This window comes from Osmia bicornis, chromosome 11, assembly GCF_907164935.1.
Source record: "Osmia bicornis bicornis chromosome 11, iOsmBic2.1, whole genome shotgun sequence".
NCBI classification, from domain to species: domain Eukaryota; kingdom Metazoa; phylum Arthropoda; class Insecta; order Hymenoptera; family Megachilidae; genus Osmia; species Osmia bicornis.
Genome location: NC_060226.1, coordinates 5,888,940 through 5,911,696, shown reverse-complemented (window position 1 = coordinate 5,911,696; position 22,757 = coordinate 5,888,940). Strand labels below are relative to the sequence as shown.

The window sequence follows — 22,757 nt, the reverse complement described above, 5'->3', positions numbered from 1 at the left end:
GCGTTGAAACAAGAAAGAGAGAGTAGAGAGTGAAAGAAAGAAAGAAGACGAGGTTTTCGCGAAACGTAGTGTAATAGCTGTGCACGTATGACGTCAAGGAACAACACAAACCAGAACCCACGTTCCCATTAGAGTGGCATTGCTGCACTTAGGCTGGCACACGCTTGAAACACCACCTCATCCTCCTCCTTCACATCCCACGACTCCCTTTCGCCTGGTGTTCTCTCTTTTGCTACCGAACTTGTCGCGGCTGAAACGTTCGCGAGAGTCTCCCAAGACGAGCCAACGGAAGTCCTTTTGATTATTCTCGTGTAATTTACCGTGCAAACGATGTTCTGAAATATTACCGTGCTTGTAGACGCAAATACCGTCGGGGAAGGACGACGAGACCGCTCCTCCGCGTGGAATTACTCGCTCGACGTTTCCGCGCACCCGTGTTAGCTTCAACAACGTCACCATCCTCTCCTAGTCCTCTCCTATTTTATTTTTTTATTTTTCATACTTGCTTCCCGCGTTCTTTCACCTTTCTATCCACATTTACATAGGTATCCGCGCTTCCTTCCTTCTCGCGAACTTCTTTATTTCACAGCTTTTTCTAATTGGTCCCTGGCTTTCTCTTGTGCTTCCTGTTTCATATTTTCTTTCCTTTCTTTCGCTTAAATTCTTTCCTACCTGCTTTTGTTCTCTAGCGCTGATATTTTCCCCCTTGTTTCTCTCACTTTTATCCAGTTTTCGGTACGCTGTGACGTATAATGGTACTTTTAATTCAGAGTTCACGTTTCCTTCCATGTCTCTGGATTTTTTGTGGCTTTTAACTGTCGTTGATCACTCACCGGGGTTAGAATAAATATCGCCTGGAAATGGGAAACAATATCGGTTTTTCCATATTGACTCGTACTACTTGTCTGACCATACGTTGTCCCTATTCTACTTGCTCGATTGCCGGACACCGATACACATTGATCTCGTTCGACTTGGCTGACTTATCGTCGGACAGGATGAAGTTTTTCCGTGAACGATCGCTCTCTGGCGAGAATAAAATTCCACCGGTTATTGATTATCATTTGCAATGGAGATTCGTTGGTGTACAGGTTGAAATTTCAAACTCGGGAAGATATATCCTTATTCCTTCTCTCTCTTTTTTTTTTTGTTTGCGTGCGTTCCCACGCCTGGACGTGCTGTAGCCCCGGCTCGAACACGGTTTTAATTTCGAGCTCGTAATTCGTGGCGTTGGGTGCCTGGCCGTTTCCGCTTGGAAATTTCACAATTTCGATTGGAACAGGACGGCGCCGTTTTTCGTCGCGAAGCCTTCGAAACGCGCCGCGCGAACCAATTACAACGGCTATTGATTTTTATTCGGCCGCGTCGAGCAGACGTTATCTGGGTCGACGAAAGGAAGGAATATTCGGACGTTCGCGGGAAAACATCGAGCCTCGTTGACGCGATACTGATGCTCGTGGTGGTGGTTGTTGTTGTTGTTGTTGTTGTTGAGCGTTAATTCACGCGAAACGATTTTAGTCGCGGGTTGATAAAACCGGGACGACAAAGTTTCGACGCGTGTCCTTTTTACGAGCCGGCTCACGTTGCACTGCTCGCAAATGGGCTGGAAAATGAAGAGTATAAATATCTGGTTATTTCCAGTAAGCGATGAATATTGATACACCAGGTTGCGGGTTTTTTAGCCATTGAGTATCGTTTTTGTGATATAAAAATTGAGAGATAGGAGCACCAAAAATCCCTGAAAAAAAAACAGAAAAAAATATGCCTTTTCTTCTCTTCGAAACATAAACGGCCGATCGTTGTTTTGCGGGAAAACAAGAAATAATCAGTCACGATTGTGAAAATCTATCGATCGAATCCGATCGTCCAAAAGTACCCATTCATAGTGCCCCGCGAGTTGTTCTATTGTTCGCGGAGCTTAAAGCCTCGCGGAATACAAATCGATCGTTAACGCGATCGAAATCCCGTTTCCACGCTGTTGAATTTCGACTAATCGCTCGATTCTCGATACGATGCATCAGCCTTGCGGCATGTTGACAACACGTTTTGAGTTTAGCTCGCGACACAACAAAGGGACCGCTGACTTCGCGAAAAGATTGAAAAAGTAGATTATCCGTTTTCATTGTAATCGTCGAGGATTCTTCCGAGCGAAGCTTCGTTCAGCAAAGTTCACCCTCCTGGTACACGGCGAAGGGTGAAAATAAAAAAGCCGCGAATAATTTAACAAGATGCATAAACTTCTGGCCCATTAGCTTTCCACTTTTGTGCTGTTAGAGCGAGGAATATTTAATGAATTTCCGGGGCTCGTTGCGCGACACGACTCTGCCTTATGGACTATCGTTGAACAGCTTCAAGAATTATTTAAATTATTACTTTCTGCGACGATCTTTCTAAAACTTGCTCCGTAAAGTACTGTTTTATTCGTTCTCTTCGGATCTCAGAAGCTTACATGCTTTGGTATTTAGGTATTTGGATACTTGCGTACTTGGGTGCCTGGGTATTTGAGCGATTGGATGTTTGGGTACTTGAATGCCTGCATGCGTGGGTGGCTGAGTACTTGGGTACTGGAACACTTGGGTATTTGGATAATTGAGCACTTGTTTATGTGGGTGCCCGAATACCTGGGTGCTTGGGAACTTGGGCACTGGAGGACTTGCTCGAGTACATAGGTACATGGGTATTTGGAAGTTTGGAAAGTATGGTACTTAAAAATGTCGGTACTCGGGTGCGAAAATACTTGCAAATTTCGACACTCGAGCGTTCGAACCATCGCGGAAAGAAAAGAAAAAAAAACGGGATTCGAAAATTACTTTAACGATTCTCGTGTGCATCGACTGTTCGTCCATGAAACGTGGGTGTGCCCGTCGTCTCGACTCTCTTCTCCGGATAATCGTCGCGCAGAAACGTATTATTTCTCGAGGATAATTTGCAAGAACCCTCGAGCGTGTTCACCGAACGATAGTGTATATCTAGGTGAAGTCGAAGAAGAACGGGGCCGGAAGTCGATGTTTTTTTTTCAACAAGGTTCAACATTCGCATATCCCAATTTTCACCGTTCAACGATCGCGCAAGCTAATATTTACTTGTCAATGATTAACAGGCTATTAGCACGGTAACAACCGAAAAATTTTACTCCGCTTTTGTTTTTTCTCCGCGAGCTTTCAGATTAACGACGTGTCAGGGGATGACACACTTGTATGGCTGCATGATAAATTGTTGCCGAACAAGGGGCAATAATCGGCCAGCTAGCCGTCCGCAATGGCAATTTACCTATGCTATTAATTATCACGACTCGGCCAGTAACGTCAATAAATATCGTCACCAGCCTCCTCCTTTTTTTTCTGTTACCGAGATGTGGCCATTTGAAAATTGACCGCAGGCTCCATCAACTAAAAGCAAAACTATGTGTATCTTCTATCACGAATAGTTTTTTTTTTTTCTTTCTTTCTTTTTAATACTTTCATACTTGAGGTGTTTTTTAAATAAGAAAACACTGATCTTGGAGCAGGCATGCGCTACATAAAATATACAAGAAATGGGAGAGGGTAAAGTAAGGTGAGAAGTTGGGGGGTGGTTTCCAAGCAACAGATATCATTAGAGTAACGGAAGGTGAGCGGCGAAGGTGGCGGGCCAGGTGCATGCGGATAAAGGATTCACGTTCCTTCGTCGACCTTCCCGGCCCATTGTCAGCCGTTATGGTGGCAGGATAACGCCAGGGTGGAAGGCGAGGGGCACCGCATTGCAGGCAAGGGCGTTGTCAGGGGCGACCCTAGCGACCGTAAGACCTGATTCCCTCCGCAATTCGGCCGCGAAAATGATACCTGCACACCTCTATCGATCCCCAATTTCGACTACCATTAAATTCATCTAAATGTCACAAATTATTTGACTGCCTAGTTCGTCCTTTTCTTTTTCTTTTTATGTAATTTATATTCTAGTAAATGCCATTCGAAACACGTTCAGTTATTTCAAACTTTTGAAATTACTATCAGATATTGATCCGATCGCGGACAGAATGTGTTTCCTTAAAGAGTCGATCGATTCGTAAGACTAATTTATGACACGGACCGCTTTGGAGAAGTTTCACGGTTCCGCGAATGGCGGTAATTAGGTGTCGAAGTTTTAATGGTGCGTTAAGACTGCACTCGGACAAGAACCCACCCTACCCTACTCTTTATTCCGAAAGATTAATGGATCGAAGATTTTACGATCAAGACCCGGCGCAGGATTAACCGCGGGAAATTAACTCGCTTATTAAACTGTGGAAAAGCGAGATTTCATTAGTTGAACAAATCTGTTGTCCGACGAATATTTTTTGAATCTCTGGTAATTGGAGGTATATTTTTATTCGGTCAACTTCCAACATTAACCCTTGACTCTATGGTCTGTGAATTTTTTCAAAATTTTCCGGGGAATTTACAGGTGGATGAGTTTACTTTCCAAAGGGGCAAGAAGTACGCCACTTTACTTTCAGTTTTTCTTTAATCTAAAATATTTCAACGGTATTTCAATTTCCCATCGTGAAATGATCATTTTCGTCATAATTTTTCCCTTCTATATAACGCTCGTTATGATTGGAGGTTCTCGTTACCGGGATAATTTGAGAGGACAAATTGTATCTCGAAGATAAGTGGTAGCTTTAAAGCAGTGGTAATTGTGGTAAGGATATCGGTAATTACCTTGAAGAGTATTCATTAAACAGCCAACTGTTGGCTGTTATCTCCGTATTTGCTAAGCTTAACTTCTAACTACTCTGATGAAATGGAACACCCGAGTCCTGCTACAATGGACAAGGGTTCGAATAAAATTTCTATTTGTTTTACGAATCGCGGTAGGATAACGACTACGATGAAGAGAATCGTTGGCGCAACGAGTCCGCTCTTGTATCGTGCAGCTGCATTGTTTACATCCAATCAATTTAATTTCCGGTTACCGCGGATCACCGAGAATTTTACCGTATTATTACCGAGCCGGGTCAGTGCATCGATGACTCGGTGATAGTTTTCCTTTCTCTTGCCCGATCAAAGCGATCGTGCAATTATTCCATCGGATCCGTTTTCTGCTTCGCTTTGTTACCCTATTTTCCGTCGATGGAAGACGCTCTCTGGCGAAGCCAGAAATTTATCGTTAAGACGGGTAGTCGACTTCCGGTACATCGATATCCTTTGAAGCGAATCGGGTTGTTACGGTAAGAGGGAAGACACGATCGGTCATTGCGCATCGTTAACGCAGCCACCAACGGAACCTTCCGAGCGCATCGATTTATGCTAATCGCTTTAACTCGCACCCCCCCTACTTTACGCACGTTCCCGCCCATGCTAATTTCTCGTTAACAGCGCGGCCAAATAGAGAGACGGGGCCTGATTTAGCGTCCGGTAATTCGAGCGTAGCCTAATGGTCGAAAACGTGGCCGACGAGAGTTGTGCTCGACGATGCGTGTGTCGCGTTTAACCCAATAGAATCCTGTGATCCTTCCGTGTACAGTACCGAGCAAGGATCCGATAAGAGGAAAATGGTCCCGTTATATTAAATAATTTTTGAAAATTGCAACACGGTGACAGCTAATTTTCGCTATTTTATTTTCAGGTCGAATTGAAGCCGCTAAGGGAGGCGACGATCGCTGTACCCACCACGAAGATCTCGGAGAAACGGAAATCCGATGAAGCCGACACGAGTATGGACCTGAAAAAGGTGAGTCGGATGAAATACAATGTATAGAATAATATTTCTACTCGTTAGAAATAAATTTACGGAAATGCAGTATTTTGTTTGAAAAGTGGGAAAAATATGTAGATGGGTGTAGAAGATGTAGGTATTTGAAAGGCAAGCGTTATGCCAGCAGCAGATCCTTAGCCAGCGAATTTCGGTGGAACAAGTACGAAAGGGTGGGTCATATTTCATTCGGTAGCCAAGTATCTGGCTGGTACTCGTCGATATTCGACGCACAGAGCATCATGCCATCGTCACGGACCACGTCCTCATTAATCCAACACGGTTTGGCCGTCATTAACGAAATAAACGCCCGTGAACCGTCCTACCTTTTGAATTTCAACACCTTTCCTTCGTTTCGTCGACGCGTACCATTCTGACGAAGCCATTTTTCGATTTTTCACGGATCCTCCTTTCTCTCATTCCTCTCCATCTTTCCTCCCCTTGTCTTTCAGTTTCGTTTGATTTTTGTCAAATAAATATTAGAGTCTCTTTCGTTTCCAACGGTATATTAAGGGAGGCCCAGCTTGCTCAGCAGTGTGCGAATAATTTCAACCCTCGACTTGAACCCTTACAAGGTATTACCATAAAGTGATTCGGAAAATGATGGTCGACAGTGGAACATCATCTCGCCGTCTGCTCGAGAGATCGTAATTCCCTCGTCAGGTATCAACCCTTAAAGGGAACACAATCGAAAGGCAACGTCGAAAATAGAATCGTTCGGCGTGGCGAAGTTAAATTGCGAATAAGAGTAAATTACCGAGAGCTAGGGAAATCCTTCTCGACGATTTCAACCGTGGAGACGAGTGAAAATTTATTTCCACTTCCGGCACGCGTTTCCCTCCCCCTCTGGCTGGATTAACGGCGGATCAACAAAAGCGTTCAAGTCGTCGGCTTGAAGACTTTAAGCGCTACCTTGAGCAATTAATTTCGAGTGGATCTCGAGCCAGTGAACTCGCTCGCAGAGACATTAAAGAAAAAGAAAACGAAGGAAAAACAAACGGGCGGAGGTAAATTATCCCGTTCGCCGTGGTCGTTCCTCGCGGGGGTAATTAACGTCGAAATTAGTGAAACGTTGTGATCAAAGGGGCAAGGAAATTCTTGTTCCCTCGGGTTGTTGCACGCGGTTCCCTGCCCTCGTAATTTGTAACACAATTCCTTTTTTTACGCGTCCTTTTTAAATTCCTGTCTTAAATTTTCTTTTTCCCCCGGGGATGTCACGTATTACGGAGATTGAAGAATTCTCACCCCTTCGACGTGTGACCACCGAGGAGAGGAGAATTTTCATTGAATTTTCTATTAACTTTACGGGGGTTAATATTGAAGTTAATATTGAATACGAAATTACACGCATCGCGGGTTGTATAATAAATAGGTTGCAAAAAATACAATCTACGGAGATGAGAAAGTGGTTGGGTGCAGTTTGCAGCCGCCTGTTGCTGCGCGACTGGCGTCGTGCCGGTTGGAAAAATACGGTAATCCATCGAGAAAGGATGAAGAGATCTCTGGACAGGGTAAACAAAACGTGAACGATACAGGGGGATCGAAAGAGACTTTAAACGTTCTCTGTTATTGAGATTTTAATGGCTATGAGTCGCGCTCGAGCTGGCTATTCAATATTCCATGACGTTTCTCTCGTTCTGCCTCTTGAGGCTTTAAGGAAATCGAAGAATTCATCCACTTATCGTTTCCATTGCCTCGACCGATTCTATTTAAAGAATTTTCTTTCCCGATCAAATATTTCAACGAAATCTTCTCGACCGTAGTATTACTGATAATATAGAGCGTTCGAGAGAAAAAAAAAAATCGAAGTCGATTTTCCTCGAGAAAATGGCAGTGTAAAAGGAATCGTTTAACCAACCATCATCCTTAGTCTTTCTGTTTTATTTATTTATGATCGGATACGTATGTTTTGGAATTCAGGCTCATATTTCCAAGCAAATTCAAAGGTAGTGTCCTTTCATTAAAGCACGCCCTTCCAGCTAAGAGATCCTTTGCACGGGGGTTGGTATTTGAGGCTGTCACGGTAGAAGGAACTTTGTCCTTTCACCGGTGAAAGGAAGTTGGGAAGAAAAGAGGTTCGAGGACACGGCTGAATGGGAGGATGTTGGAGCAAAGATTTCGACGCCATGAAGAAATCTTTGAACTTCATAAATGATACGCTTTGAGGGTAATTTCTTGGGAGGAATGGCAAGATTCCAGCAACTTTGAAGCTTTTAAATGTTCCTATTAGCTGTCGGATAAATTTTTTTTCTCTTGAATATTATTTTGAAAAAGAAAATGGAAATTTTAATCGGTTTCAAGCGCCCTTTCGACCAGTCGAAAGGGAGAAAATTGGAAATCTGAAAATTTCGACAATTCGAAGGTAGAGGTTAAACGATTTTCCAGAAATTTGACCTCGCAATATGTAGAATACACGGATGGGAAAAATGAATCTAGAATGTTATCGTGGATCAAACAACTTTCAAAATGGAACATTCATCCAGAGACGAGATATGTAACTTAACGCTTCAAATATTTGGCAATTTTTCAAAATCCTATTTCCTCTTTATTTGCAAAGAAATTGGAAGTATATATGTAGACCGGAAAATTCGCAAATAGCGAAGTTTCTGCTAAAATAGGGGATGGAGGTTGAATCGTGAAGGGTAAGAAGTAGCCATGAAAAGATACCAGAGGATATCTGTTTCGTCTGGTAGCGAGGATGGAAAGGATCTCATCAATGAAACGAATCAAAGTGGGTAAAGTGTAAATGGCGAAAGGGCGGTTACCGAATTCGTCAGTAGAAAGCCTAAGAAGTGGCAAAAACGGCAGAGGGTTGGAAAGTAGACGTTGACTTGTAGACAGTAATGGTGACTCGGGGGGGGGTTGCTAAGGGGTGAAGGGATAGCCGAAAGTTGGGTCGATACAGCCGAAAGAGCAGAACAGGGCGAGTGGCGCGAAAATTCGGCTGCCTTATTCTTTTGCTCCTTTTCCCTTACTCGTTTCCGTTTATTTTCCTCCCGGCAACTTGCACCGAGTTTCGACATCGTGTCTGGAACTCGGGAACACTTTATTTTGCGATCGAGCCTGGTCATTTTTTCCCCTTCTACCCTGTTTCTTTTTCTCTTTCTCGCGAAGTTTCTCATCTTGATCGAATTTCACGCTTTTCCGAGATGTACTAATGGGGTTGTGAAACTAGTTATTAGATCAGATCTAATTTTTCTACTGTTTATGATTTAATGTATCATTCCAGGGATGCTTTTTAGCAGGAAACATAATTAATGACAGACGAATTTTCAATGAACTACTAATGATATTCATAATTCGTTTAGAATTTAATTTCTAAAATTATACGCGTTCCTGATTGACTTCGCACTTCTTCACCGCTGCTAATGTAAATTTAATTGCGATTCGAATGGCATTATCGGCGGACTGATTGCGAAACGAGTCCCCTGTTAAATCGAATAAACCACGTTTAATTCACGGTCCCACGAACTGGCTAAATTAAATTTCTGTGCAGCTGGCCAAGTGGCCTGCGCTGCCGTTTGATCGTCGTTACTTAGCGCTGAAACGTGGTTGAAATTTGGTAAAAACGGATGGTTATAAACGTGAAAGGTATATTCGCGAATTAGATTACAGTGCTCTTTCGAGTTTTCTATATTTCAAAAAACACATCTCTTCCAGTTAAACGAAATTTTCATATTTTTATTTAATTGGTATTTTCAACTCCTAAAGAGTACGATTCAGTAGTAATAAACGAAATTTCTCAGCCCCCATTTCTGACACTGTACTTCGATGACTGAACAACGGAGCCTGGGTCAATTGTGACCCAATCTTATAAAATACATACAAAGATATTAACTCAAAGTTAAATGTATAATTATTAAACGAAAGGGTTTCATGTATTACAAGAATAATTTTCAAAGGAACAGTGTAAAATTTAAAAATTTTAATAAAATTTTGACTCTTTCCATGGGTTCGTCATCCAAGGGTTAATTTGATGAAATACACAAATCAAACTCTTTCTGTATTTTAATTGACGGCTACCCTTCTAAGCGTTTACCAGGATCACTGTCAATAGTATTCAAGCTTTTTCCCCTGAACCAAAGTGACTAAATTTCTGATTCTTTTCTGAAGAACGTTTTTTACCCTTGATCAGCTGAAATTTCCAAGCTATCGTTATCAGTAAACTATCAATTTCCACTCGAGGTCGAACAGTTTCGCGCGTAGGAATCGGTGGTGGGTTAGGGAAGAAAGGGCGCGTTTCTGTGTCGCCGATCTCGAAACGCGTTTAACGATGTACATACACATCTCGACGAGGCTGATGAAGCGATATTCGCGTGTCGCTGGAGAACCTTTCAATTACATACTTGCCCGTTTCTGTTGCTCGTCGGAGGATATCGATCGATCCGTTAAGCGAATCGGTTTGCACGTCGCGCGAGTTCGTGTTACGCCGAGTGCACCAGCAGCCTCGCGGTAATCGGATTTACATGGCTCGATGTTTCGGCTAATTATTGTCTTAATTAAAACGCCCAGCGCTCGCTGAGCTTGGGAATATTAGGATCCATTAATGTAATGCGCCGTTTGTTTTGTCAACGCGAAAATCGAGCATCCGGCCATCGTTTCCAGCCTTTAATTACCGAACTGATTAACAGATATTAAAACGAGCCGGGGTCATGATTTTACGTAGGACCCTTCTAATGACTTCCCGTTGATCAACGACTTTAATAAAATCGATATTTACTTGTTGACCCGACTGCGAAGATCGTATTAAACCCATTTTATTTTTCAATGAATTCCATTTGACTTCGAAATGACGATTTATGATACTTTAATGAAAGGGACGAGTTAGAAGGGAACTGGTAAATTAAATTTGGTTAAACGTTCATTAATTATGCGTATTAAACGAACCTCTGCGAGTTAAGCGGATGATCTCGAATACGTTCACCGGCTAGAAATTCTGAATTAATTCGTTCGACGGTGTAATGATTTCCGCTGGAAAATGTACGAGTTCTGCGAACGATGAGCCCTTTGAAAATGTCCCTCGGAGTTTTTCATCGCAATTGGACCGAGTTACTTTGGAAACAGAGAAGAATAGAAAAGAGTTAAAGATTACCTTAAAATTCGTATCTCTTCAGCCAGTGCGATCGAAGTTCGAAAGTGGTCCGAGAGAAAGTATTCCCTTTATCGCGGAACCCCTTTTGATACCGATGCTTTTTCCACCACGCTGTATCAGCAACCAGTGGGAACACGAACACCCATGTCTGACCACATCGTTCACTATCTACCGAACGGCGAACCGCGAGTGATAAATGCCGTTCCAAATTATTACCTTCCCTTATCTTCCAACCGAGCTTTTTTACCATTTTAAACATCCTTTTATTTCCTTGTTCGATTCTACAGTTGGAAGAGGAAAGTTGGATGATAACGAATCGTTAATCAGTTGAATGGTAAAAATTCGGAATAAAAACTGATGTTCGAAATAAACAGTGGATCATCGGTGTAATAGAAGGAACTCTGTCTCTCGAGTTTCAACCAGTTCGATTCTAATTCATTTTCTCGTAACTATCATGGCTGACCTGTGCGCGCCCTTTGTTCCAGGCGAAATTGGAAACGAAAGCCCTGAAAGCGAAGAGGCCAGGATTCACGGACGAACGGTACAACGAGACCAGCTACTACGTGGAGAACGGTCAGTATAAGTCCTGTACAGTTGATCGTTTTACGTTCAATCCAGCAGACACTCGACCGACCAATATACTCGATATTATCCAATAAATTGCTCACCGTGAAAACGTCACTGTCCCCTAGGAGGATCGTTAGAACGATCACTCTCCACCTATACGAGCAATTAACGGTTAACGTCGAGATTTATGACGGCTGATCGATTATCGATCAGCGATGCCGCTCGTGGCCAATTAGAGGGATGAGGGTACACGGTAACACGGTTAAACGTTAATGTTCGAATACTTTTCGAATAACCATAGCACCTGCTGGTATTCCACAATTGCCTCTTCCAATTACATACGCGTACATCTATTATTGGCTCATTTATGGGTCTTACTAGTGAAATATATGATTATTTTTCATTTTTACTCGTTTTGTATTGAAATTTCAATTGCCTTAATGCGTGGATCAATTCTTCGATCTCTTACGAGTCTTACTTACTAAGTAAACTTTATTAAAATTTTCGCGTTAAAAACGTCTCTCTCTGTCTACTCTGCTTCTGTCGTGATCCGGCTCGTGGTTGGACATTTCAATTACGCGTGGACGTTAATTAAAAGTCGAGTCAGTGGGCGACGTGTCGCGTCGAATTGAACGATCTCGCTCGCGTTGATTGTCCAGAGAAAACAGCTGTTACGCGCGGATATTACGAAAATCCAGCCTGCGTTTTAAATGAACGTCGCTTTATCGAGTATCAATAGGTTCTGTAATTAAAGTACGTGCTCGCGGCGATGGCTGCCATTATGTTTCCAGCCCGCGGCGCGCATTATCGGCATTCCGCGAGGATCGTTTGATAGACAGACACTGATAGGCGGCCTGGCTAAGCTCGTTAACGGAAGTAACGTTTGTCCGTCAATAACGAACGTAGACGTTGTGGAAACGTATCCAGAGAAAAATTGAAATCCATCGATTCCTTGAGATTTTAATTAACTCGGGAAAAAATGCAAATGACAGTTGGAATAAGGATAGAGTTTCTTGTCTGAGATTTCTGTAAATTTTCTCGGAAAATTTCTTTCGTTTCTCCGGTCAGTATATGGAACAAGTTCTGTGAACCTTCTGTGACGTTTTATTGATCCCGCTTAAAAACGCAATTTTTTTTCTCGACAATTTCTCCATAATGTTAGCTTACCACCTCAGCCTCTAATTTATCATTTTTATCCCCACGATCGTGAATTATTATCCATTTTCCTGGATCAATAAATGTCTGCGATATTACGTTACTACCCCCTTTCCTAATTTATCAAATTCCCTTTCTACGAGTATCTCACAATGTTCAAATATTTCCCTGTGACTTATTTCAGCGAACTTTTTCTTTTTTTTTTTCAATAAATATCCCAGGGAAATATTAGATCATCATAGTTCCTCCAATCTCTTTGCCTGATTTGTCAATTTTTTTCCTATTCTTATCGCATCAATATTCTTTTTCTCAACGATCACTTTCTACGCAAATTTATTTGCTTGCTGGAATTCTGTCCCCTTAAATTGCACGAAATCTCTAGTCAAGTGAAACGAACGTTTCGCCGTAGTTTCCAACCCCCTCCCCTGATCGCGTCATAGAAGTCGCGATTCCGCTGGAAATTGGCCGAAAGTTATTGCCCGGTCGATAGTTATCGATTACTTGGAAGTTCATTATTGCAAGTTGCAGAGTCGCGTTCGCGATAACAGGAGCGTTCCTCGGGGTTGGAAGTGGGAAAGGAAAGCCGGTGCTCGAAGCACGTAAGGAGACGGAGTCTCGGAGAACAAGGCTGACTCTCGAGCGAAAAGGTGGGAGGGTAGAGTATAAGGGGGTTTTGCGAACGCAAGAAACGGGGTGGTAAAGAGGAGGGAAAATCGATCGAATATTTAGACCTGCTGGCATATCGACAACCAATATCTGCTCCACATTCGAATAATAGACTCGCGCCGCTGACGGGGCATCCTCCATGTTCCTCCTCCAACGAAACAAAGACCTATTAATGCCACTCGAAAGACACACACTCCCGCTCTCTGCTTTCGATGGACGTACCCTTAACGCGAGAAACGCATTCCATTAACGGAGACTGCTGTGTGACACACGGCCAAACATCGTTCTCCTTTCCTTCTATGATTTCCCTTCGTCGTTGCTAGATCGATCATGGATTAATAACTTCGTCGACACCACGACGAGACTCTTGAATCTATTTCCTTCGAAGCGAAATAAGAAACTCGAATTGTCAGCCCAAGAAATATCGATCTCTCAAGTCCAATTTTTCACTTAACAATCGGTTTTCCTTGAAACGAAGCACTGCGCGAGTGGTGAAAAGGTATAAAGGGAGAGGGGGAGAAATTTGACGGAACGATTAAATCGATCGGGGCACGAAATTGGTCGGGTTGAAGGGCCACGTTATCCGGGGTAAGGTTGATGCAACGTTCACGCTGCTCGAAGCTCGTAGCGGACCGATCAACCCCGATGTTTCTGATACACGTTGTATACATGTAGGATTGGTAGGAGGAGCTTGTACGTGATTCAAATCTAGATTCGATCCTATCTGGCTCGCAAAAGCCCAGGGAGAACGGTATTGGCCCAAGAAATTCTTGGATCATGCTTCCTTTCTGTCTCCCTCCCCATCTTCTTTTCGTTTAACCTTCTCTTCTTAATTCAATTGTTTTATCATTTTCTAACATCCAAGGGAAATAACGTCTTTGTTTTTCTTATTAAATTTAAATCGTTACATGTTTATTTATAATTTTCGCTTTTATCTACCGTTACTCTTCGTATTACTATTTTCAAAAGACTTCGTTCAACCGTGTCCTTTTTTCACTACCTCGAGGATCGACGAAGCTTTCCTTTCCAGTTAGCAGCTTGCTTCCGGAGAAGTTGGTGTTTTCGTTTCTGTAGATATTCTAGATCTTCTTGTTCGCGCACTAAGATAGGTTGATGGTTTCCTTTTACCCGTCGGCTGTTTCTTGAGTAGCGAACTTGAAGTGCTTAGTTTTATTAAGCGTTAAAGCTTTCGGAATCTTGAACCTGTCGCGCTCCTCTTCCTGTAATTAGAATATAAGTAATTAGATTTTGCTTGTTACGTAGTTCTCAAGAATGCTCCTCGTTGTAATCTTATGATTCATCCTCTAATTTGTCGTAATTTAGCGTCATTTCAACCAGAAGGTAGCACGGAGAAAGGTATAGCGAATTTATGACTCGAGAAATTTAGAAAATGAAAATACGTTCGAGAGGGAACTTCGAGGAAATAAATTAATCGTTGGTTGATATCGCGACCGAATTTCGTCGGACGCAATCTTGCTCGAGAAACGTTTCTGTAATGTATCCTTTTGTCGTTCCCTCGGGAAGAATTCTCCGCCATTATTACTTTCTCTGTAACCGGAGTACAATAATATAGAGGAAAATCTTTCTCTCAAACTATTTTTTTCCTTGTTATTAAAGTAGAACAAGTAGGCGGACGACATCGGTCTGTCACATACGTCGTGAAAAAAAAAGCTGTGACCAGAAGCTTCTGGTTATAGATATATAGGGAGTCTTTTATCACTCGAGGGTTCTTTGTCTCGAAAAATTCGTGGCGAAAGGAAATCTTTCACAATATATTGAGGGAAAACAACAAACGAAACGAAGACTACTTTCAAAAACATATCAACGTATTCGAGAAGGAATAAAAATCATTTGAACAATTACAAAATATTTGCAAGTATTACTGAAAAAAATACACATGTATATTTCTACCCGGTAGATGTAACGAATCTGGTCGAATACAGGTTTCCACCCTTGTTTTTTCCTTCGCCGACTTTGCGCCCGAAACGACTCTCTAAGCAAGAAAAATGTTTCTCCTCCACCCCCTTCTGACCCTGTCGCTTCTTTTCCTCTCTCCCTCTTTTTATTCCGCTTCCGGAAACTCTGACTATCGTCGTCGTTATCGTCTTCATCGGGGAAGTCGAATCGTGGAAAGGGTTCATGACTCTTTGTGGCGGAGTCTTCGCGGAGAGTTTCTCGATTCTCCTTTTCCATTCTACACGATTTCTCGATTCTCCGTTTAATTCCCTTTGATTTCCTACATCGAAATCGGAAAGGTTCAGTTGCAAACGAACGATTACATGGAAAATTTCGTGTCATTTGGAAATGTGACGCGAATCATCGCCAAGGCGCACGCGAGTTTGAACGTAATCTCGATGTAGCACCACACGTCCGCCACTAAATTCGAGGCTTCTGTCTGCCTTGTATAATTCGCGGCGAGATAAGATTAGGGGGGGTGGCGAGAAAGGGTAGAAGACACCCCCATCGGTTAGATACAGGTCCACGATTTAGTATCGTGGTGTAATGATACGTTGCGGGGCAGAGTTCTATACTCTTCCTCGACAGCGATCGGTGCCTGATAACCCGACGGAATATTAACGATTCTGGTTATCGTTCAGGGACCTTAGAATATCACTAGATTAACAAGACGCTCCCTAACCGAAGCTAAAATACACTAGGCTCATTTGTCTGCGGAATGAAGAAATGAAATTTTTCTCTCGGTATCTGACGTTTTAAATTAATTTTATGTAAGCAAACGTAGAACGATTCCATTATCATATTTCATTTCGATCGTGGCATTTTATCGAAATCGCGGTGACATTAAGATTTCCGATTTCCAAATGGACGTTTAAAGGTTCGCCATACGAACACGAAGTTTGCGTGCATCGATGGTTGGACATTTCCACGATAACATATTTGTTTAAATTCCAACGTGCTCAGTGAGTCGATTCGCTGTTCGAAGGGAAATGGTGCCCGTAACAAAATGCAGCCGCTGGAAATGTTGTAATGCACGATCGAGAACGGTGGTGAAATGCTTTTAACAGTGCGGTCGTATTTTATGCACCATCGTACCAAATTAATCCGCGAACGGTTCTGAATTTTAATAATATTTCATCGAGTAAAAACCCTCGAAGCATAGTTCTAATACCGCACTCGTGTTATATTTTACAATCGAACGAATATTTTATTTCAAACCTCTCAGTTCTTGTTTCGAATAACTATTTTCTTTTTATTTTTCTACGAGTGTCCGAACGATCGATAGGGGATAAAATTCAAAGCAGTGACAATGAGGTTTGTTAGAAGTCGTAAAATATGGGCCGATATTTGCATGAATCGAGTGAAAGAAATCGCAACCGTCTCACGCACTCGTTTTCCATTCGATCTTCCGCTACCTCGAATAGATCGTTGATAACCGATACACGGAACGTGGGTTTGTTTTTAATTGATACCTGGAAACGACGAATATTCGTACGGAAAGTCAGCTTGAAAGAACTGATGATTTATTTAGCAAATTATAGTGATTGGTAAATGGCAATCGATAACACTCTTTGTTATCGTAGCACCAGAATTCAACCCTGTTAAGAAATTTCAAGACAAACTCTCTGTTTTATCGTTTTCTTTTATAACAGGCACCTACCGTGTATATTCTTGATTATTTAGAAAATTATCGCGACAGAATTTTCCGCGAAACGTGTCGCAAGGCATTAAATCGTTATTACAAATCCTCGTCCCCTTTAAATCAGGCTTCACCGCGTGCAGCATTTATCTTTTCTACAATTTATGACGATTTCTTCGCGTTGTTATTGTTCGAAGATTAGTATACATTTATCAGAGGTTTGCACAATGAAACGCTCGAGGATTTATGAACAGATTCAACGTGAATTTACATTCAACACGATTACCCGTGTTGTTCTATCGAGACCGGTGTAAATAATTTCGATGGTAGAAAATCATTGAATTACCGCGACCGAGTGGAAATAGTTTGGCGTACGATGCCTCGGACGTTTCAGCATTTATCATCCCAGAACAATCTAGATAGGCGTGTTAACGATGTCCCCCGTGGAAGGGTGTTAATTGCATAGCCGCTTCGCAGGAGAGTACATTCCAGTCCCAGATACTCGAGTCTTTGTTGTCCCTTATGGCGTACATCTTGCTGCGATATTATCGATCAGTAATTTGAACACCCCCGGAGGGGTATTCCGTGAATTTACACCATACGTTGTTTGCTATTAACAAAATTCAAAGCTTAATATTTCGTCCGTTTGCTTGAACAATTGAAACGAGAATAAAATTAAAAATTGTTTCATTGGAAATTCGTGCTACTGTTGATAATATTAATTCTATACCCGAGACTCTGAGATATTATTGACTCGTACTACTTAAATCGATCCGGGGATGATATCAGGGAACAGACTGGTCATGTTTCATGGTAAATTACAATTTCTATAGAATCCTGTTGGGTAACTATGCAAAATTTAATCCAGGTCAATTGGTTTTGATGTTAATTGAAAATAGATATTCTATTATACATGTACACGAAGAGAATAGATTACGTTGCAGTATTAATGTTCTGATTACAATTTGCAATTTCTATCGAGACGATCAATTCAAATCGAATGGTATAATGAATTCGTATTAAAAACGTAACTTTTATATCGTCTCTGTGGATGATTGAAAATAAAATATAGAAACATACTTAAATACGAATTTATTGAAAGAGACACGATTGTATCGAGAACAAACTCGTTCGGTAATACCCCAAGGGCCACATCTGGCAAACTCTTGCCAGTAAGCATCGATCCCCGTGAAAACTCGCGAAACAGACCCGTGTGTTCTCTATAATTGCACCTCGACCTGATCCACCAATTACACACGGTAATTGTCCTCTCGATTCCCTTCTGCTATCTGCTCGAAAACGATAAAAGAAACTTCCTGGCGAAAGGTTATCAGGAGGGAATCGCACGATTTTAGGCCTCGCGATTTAGCAACTCGACGAAGATGATGGCTGAGTTTGGTAATATATAAATATCAAATTAGCGTACTCTTACTTAACAATCGTTCCTCGTTAGTCTAACGAAACTAGAACGATTTTAGTATGTGGTGTATTAGATGATGAAAATGGTGGGAAGTAGGTGGTGAACGGGTGAAAAAGCGTTCTCAACCGCTGAAACTGACAAAGTTTTCCGGAGAAGGCTTAACTACCGCGTCGCTGAGGACGATGCATTGTCTCCTCGACAATCTCTTCTTCTCCGTCCCCCCGAAGAAGCTTCCTTCCTTCCTTCCGATCTCTGAAGAACCTTCGGAATCCCCTTTACACCCTGTGTCGACGGTTTCGCGCCTCTTGGCACGTTTCACCCTCGCCTACGTAATCCCGATCCCTCGGGCCTGCTCGAGTGTTTCGTGGCCCCTTTAAGCCGCCCCCTTTTTTTTTTCTTTCTTTCCCTTCTGCCTCGCATGGTACCCAGCCTCTTCTGCCACCCTTCTATCGCGACTCTCTATTTAAGAAGCGTAGAGTCCCAGCAACGGCTTCTTAAACGAGAATCGTGCTCGATCTCTTCGATCCATTTCCTCTACTTGATCTACCTTCCTGCTCGGCTCTTTTTCTCGAGACGTTTGAACTACTTTTTATTCTTTATTATTAAATAGGCCCGTTACTCTGGCCAATTCTGTGGAGAGGAATTTCTATTTAAAAAGGAATCGAAATTATCTAATCTTCCATTAAAATAATTTCCCATCTCGGGGAACGTGAAAAAGAATAATTCAGCAGAAAAAGAACAATACCAAGTAGAAATCCAAATGCCTCGTTGAGAAGCCATCCCATCGTAGACACTCTATTTCGATCGAAGATGAAATTACAAAGAGAATCGAAGCAGCGGATGGAAAGAGATCGTTCGGCTCCATTTTCGCAATTAAAATCATTTTAATTAAACAGCCGGAAAGCTTCGATCGGTTCGACGAACCGGAAAGAAAAAGATAAAAAAAAAGAGGAGAGCGGTAGGGGAAAGGAAAGAAGTCGCGTCGATGGATAAAAGCAGAAGCGACAGAGATAGGAAAGTGGTGGTGGTGGTGGCGTTTCCTTTTTATCGAAGAAAAAGATTACCCTGCAATTTATGAAGGGTCTCGAAGAGGGTGTGTCATCGAGGCGAGAGCAATCCACGTATTCTACGTCGTGTTCTTTGAGCCGTGGCGAAAAGCAACGAGAATTTTATTCCCTCGAAAAAGAAAAAAAAGAAAAAGAAAAAGGAAGGCCCCGCTTCGTGGCTCGACGCCCTAATTAATTGAAACACCGGTGATAAATGACGCGGTCGTGTGGCTGTTCGTTGTCCGACACGCTTGATAAATCGACACAGAACACGGAACAATCAGCATACTGTGATCGATATTTGAACAAAATCGACGCGAAACGGAGACGACATATTTCTTGGCGTTATTTTCGGACATAGCTTGTTACTTTCAACCATTCCCTAGCTACGAATACGTTTGCCAGAAAATATTTACGAAATGATTTTATGTTAAACATTTTATCGAACGTTCGGGGCATCCCATGATATTGCAATATTCTGGTATCGAATAAAATAAAAAAAAACGTAGCATCGCCGCGGCGATGTTGATCCATCGTGCCAGGGAACGATCGCCACACGGATCTAGGCTTCGATTTTGAAGCGGTGCCAAGAGGAAAAACGGACAGGCGGGATCACGCGAGCGTAAAGTGTCGACGAGAGATAATCGCTTGTCGTCCGGATTTATTGTGATATACGCGATTGGCATACTTGTCCGCGACGTTTATTTTCGAACGTTTCGCGCGCCAATTTCTGATTAATTACGAAACAATCACCCTGCTATTTAAAGATTACACCGACGCCTTGACAATATTTTTCCATCGTCAGTCTTATCTTTCGTTGATTCACAGAGACATCAATATTCCTTGTGTAATTATTTCCTCAAATTTCACGATGTTTCTGGTATTTTTCTTTTTTTTTAATTCACAAATAATGACATTCGATCATCATAAATGTGGTCGTAACAAATTAATAGCCATTTAATTAATCGGAAGTCGAGATTCAACGTCGTCTGCCAAATTCTGGAATATTTTTACATATCATTATTTATATCGTCTTCCAGAAAGACGAGATCAAACACTGTTGAAGTTAAACAGATTTTTTCTTAATTTTCGTTCACAGGACTCCGGAAAGTGTACCCTTATTATTTCACCTTCACCACGTTCACAAAGGGTAGATGGGTCGGCGAGAAGATCCTCGAGGTATTCGCCAGAGAGTTTCGAGCACATCCGGCGGAAGAATACGAAAGATGCATTCGTGCTGGGACGTTGACGGTGAATTATCAAAAGGTGGACGTCGATTACCGATTACGGCACAACGATCTGTTGGCGAACGTTGTCCACAGGTAAGAAAGAAAAGGAAATAATATAGTGTGCGAATTTGATCGTCTGATTTCAAACAAAACCTTGTTTTCTCTCACTTGTACGAATAATTTCTTTGCGAGGAAGAAATCCAGTTCGTCCAATCCCGATTCTTATCTAATTCATTTTCTGAAAAATTACAAGTCCATTCGTAAAATCAATTAGGTCGTACCAGCAGTTTCTATCGTTTCGTATTTACGTTAAAAGCATGTTTCCAAATGAAACGTCGATTTTTAAACGTCACTTTAGCAACGAAAGAGCTTCCTTACGATTCGTTTAACCGTCTGGCTATGACGGATTGAAAACACGTTTCATGAAGAAATTTATCGAAAGAAGTGATTCGAAATAAAATCATATGCTGTCGGTTACGAGTCGAGGTGTATAAAATGAAATTTCGTCGAGAAGAACGATATCGTACGAGGTGATTTTGTAAACTGGAACGGTCCAAAGCTCTTTCAATCGAATGGCTTAACGAGCTCTATTTTTCTATGGTACAGGATTTTTCTTTCAATGCAACTCGCACGTTGTGTTACTTCCCCCCCAATGATATTACTTGTATCCTTTAATGAATCCTTTATACTCTGTTCCACCTCGTTATTTTTCTACGTCTTTGAATAATTTATGAGAATGTTAAGAAGATATTTTCAAGAAGTCCGCGAAGAGCATACAAAATAAAACTCTCCTATTTACATTTTATTGACTTTGAATCGCAGGTATGAACATCAATATCGTTCATCCTCCTCGAAGAGAAACGAGTCTTTAAATTAAACATCGCAATTGTTTCCAATACCATAAATTTCGATTCCGTTTTATCAAGCTAATAACCCCGGAGAATTATTTGTATTCTTAGCTCGGAAAATTTCCGAATATGCCGCAGGAGAAATTCGATCGTCAACCGCATCTGTTCTTCCTCGGATCCGGTGATCCACGCGTCACCCTTGTCGCGCGATGTTATAATTAAAGGTCCAGAAGCGTCTTTGTCAAGGTAGCTCTGTCGAAATCACTGGTGCAGGATGATATCGCAGCTGTGAAACAGGAACGTGAACGATGAAGTGCCGCACAAGTGTTTCAAAGTGCGAAATTATCGTTGGCTTCGCGAACAGGAACCACATCGTCTGGTCGAGTATCGCGGAGACATCCTTGGCACGGATACGAAGGAATACGTGCTGGAAATGTCGTTTAAACGTGTTCTGTTGCTCCTCGAGTTTTCCTGTTATCAGTCGGTACGCGACTGAGACTATCGTTCGTACATTTGTCACCTGTTAAAACGAATGCTCTTCCATTTCGAGGTATCCATAAGTATCTCGGGATCTCGACTTTGAAATCGATGGCAAATCGATTCAGGATGACAAAATAAAGATTTAGGAATTTTTCCTTCCCTTAACGTGCTGTACTTTCTTATAAAATTTTTGAAACGATGCAAGGTTGTGATTTTCGTCGCGTAAGTGTCGAGGATATCCAGGCAGAGTGGAAAAGTACAGCGATGGAAAAAGGAGGAAAATTGAATTCTGGAATATGAATTTTTTCCACGTTGTTGGACTCATTCTTTTGAAGGTCCTGCGCGGAATGCTCGATGCAGTTGAGCGAATATAACGAAGAGTTCTTGGAAATGATTCGTTCCGTTTGACGTCGTTCGCCTCTGTTCCAGTGATTTCGAGTGTACATCTTAAATGAATAATCTTTAATATCTTCCTATTATTCGTGGGAAGAAAATTACTCCCGAGTTCTTAATATCAACGAAGAAACATTCTAGCCCGGAGATATGAATTATTAAAGAAATAAACGTGAAATTCAATTTTAATAAAAAGAAGCGTAAAGATCTCTGTCTCGAATCACGTAAAATCATAGAAATCGGCAAACTTTCGATAAATCCTATCCAAGTTTTGCGCGACGATCGAGCATTTCTTCAGCGCTCTCGCGTATCGCTGATTTGCATCTAAATCGTCGGCGACATTGAAATTATTCAATCGATCACATCGAACTCTTTCGTCGCGCATAATATCCAGGCCAGTGGCGCGAGAGCCTTCGCCGTTTGTCGTGGAATAAACGATGTATAAATGTCGACGTAAACGCCAACGGCGTAGAAATCGTCTCTACGGTGATCTCTTCGCCGTATCGCACAAAAGCCTCGATCAAAAACAGGAAACCGCGTTCTTGGCGCGGGTG

General features: G+C 41.9%; 1 protein-coding gene across 3 annotated transcripts in view; it reads left to right on the top strand.

Annotated features, from left to right (window-relative positions):
• The window catches only part of LOC114875953 (RNA pseudouridylate synthase domain-containing protein 2-like), an 87,222-nt gene that overhangs the window by 46,365 nt on the left and 18,100 nt on the right, over window positions 1–22,757 (top strand). For all 3 annotated transcript variants that reach the window (XM_029186855.2, XM_029186852.2, XM_029186854.2), the window contains 3 exons: window positions 5,587–5,691; window positions 11,290–11,377; window positions 20,353–20,575. In XM_029186855.2, the coding sequence (XP_029042688.1) occupies window positions 5,587–5,691; window positions 11,290–11,377; window positions 20,353–20,575 (416 nt within the window). The remainder of the gene's footprint in view (window positions 1–5,586; window positions 5,692–11,289; window positions 11,378–20,352; window positions 20,576–22,757) is intronic.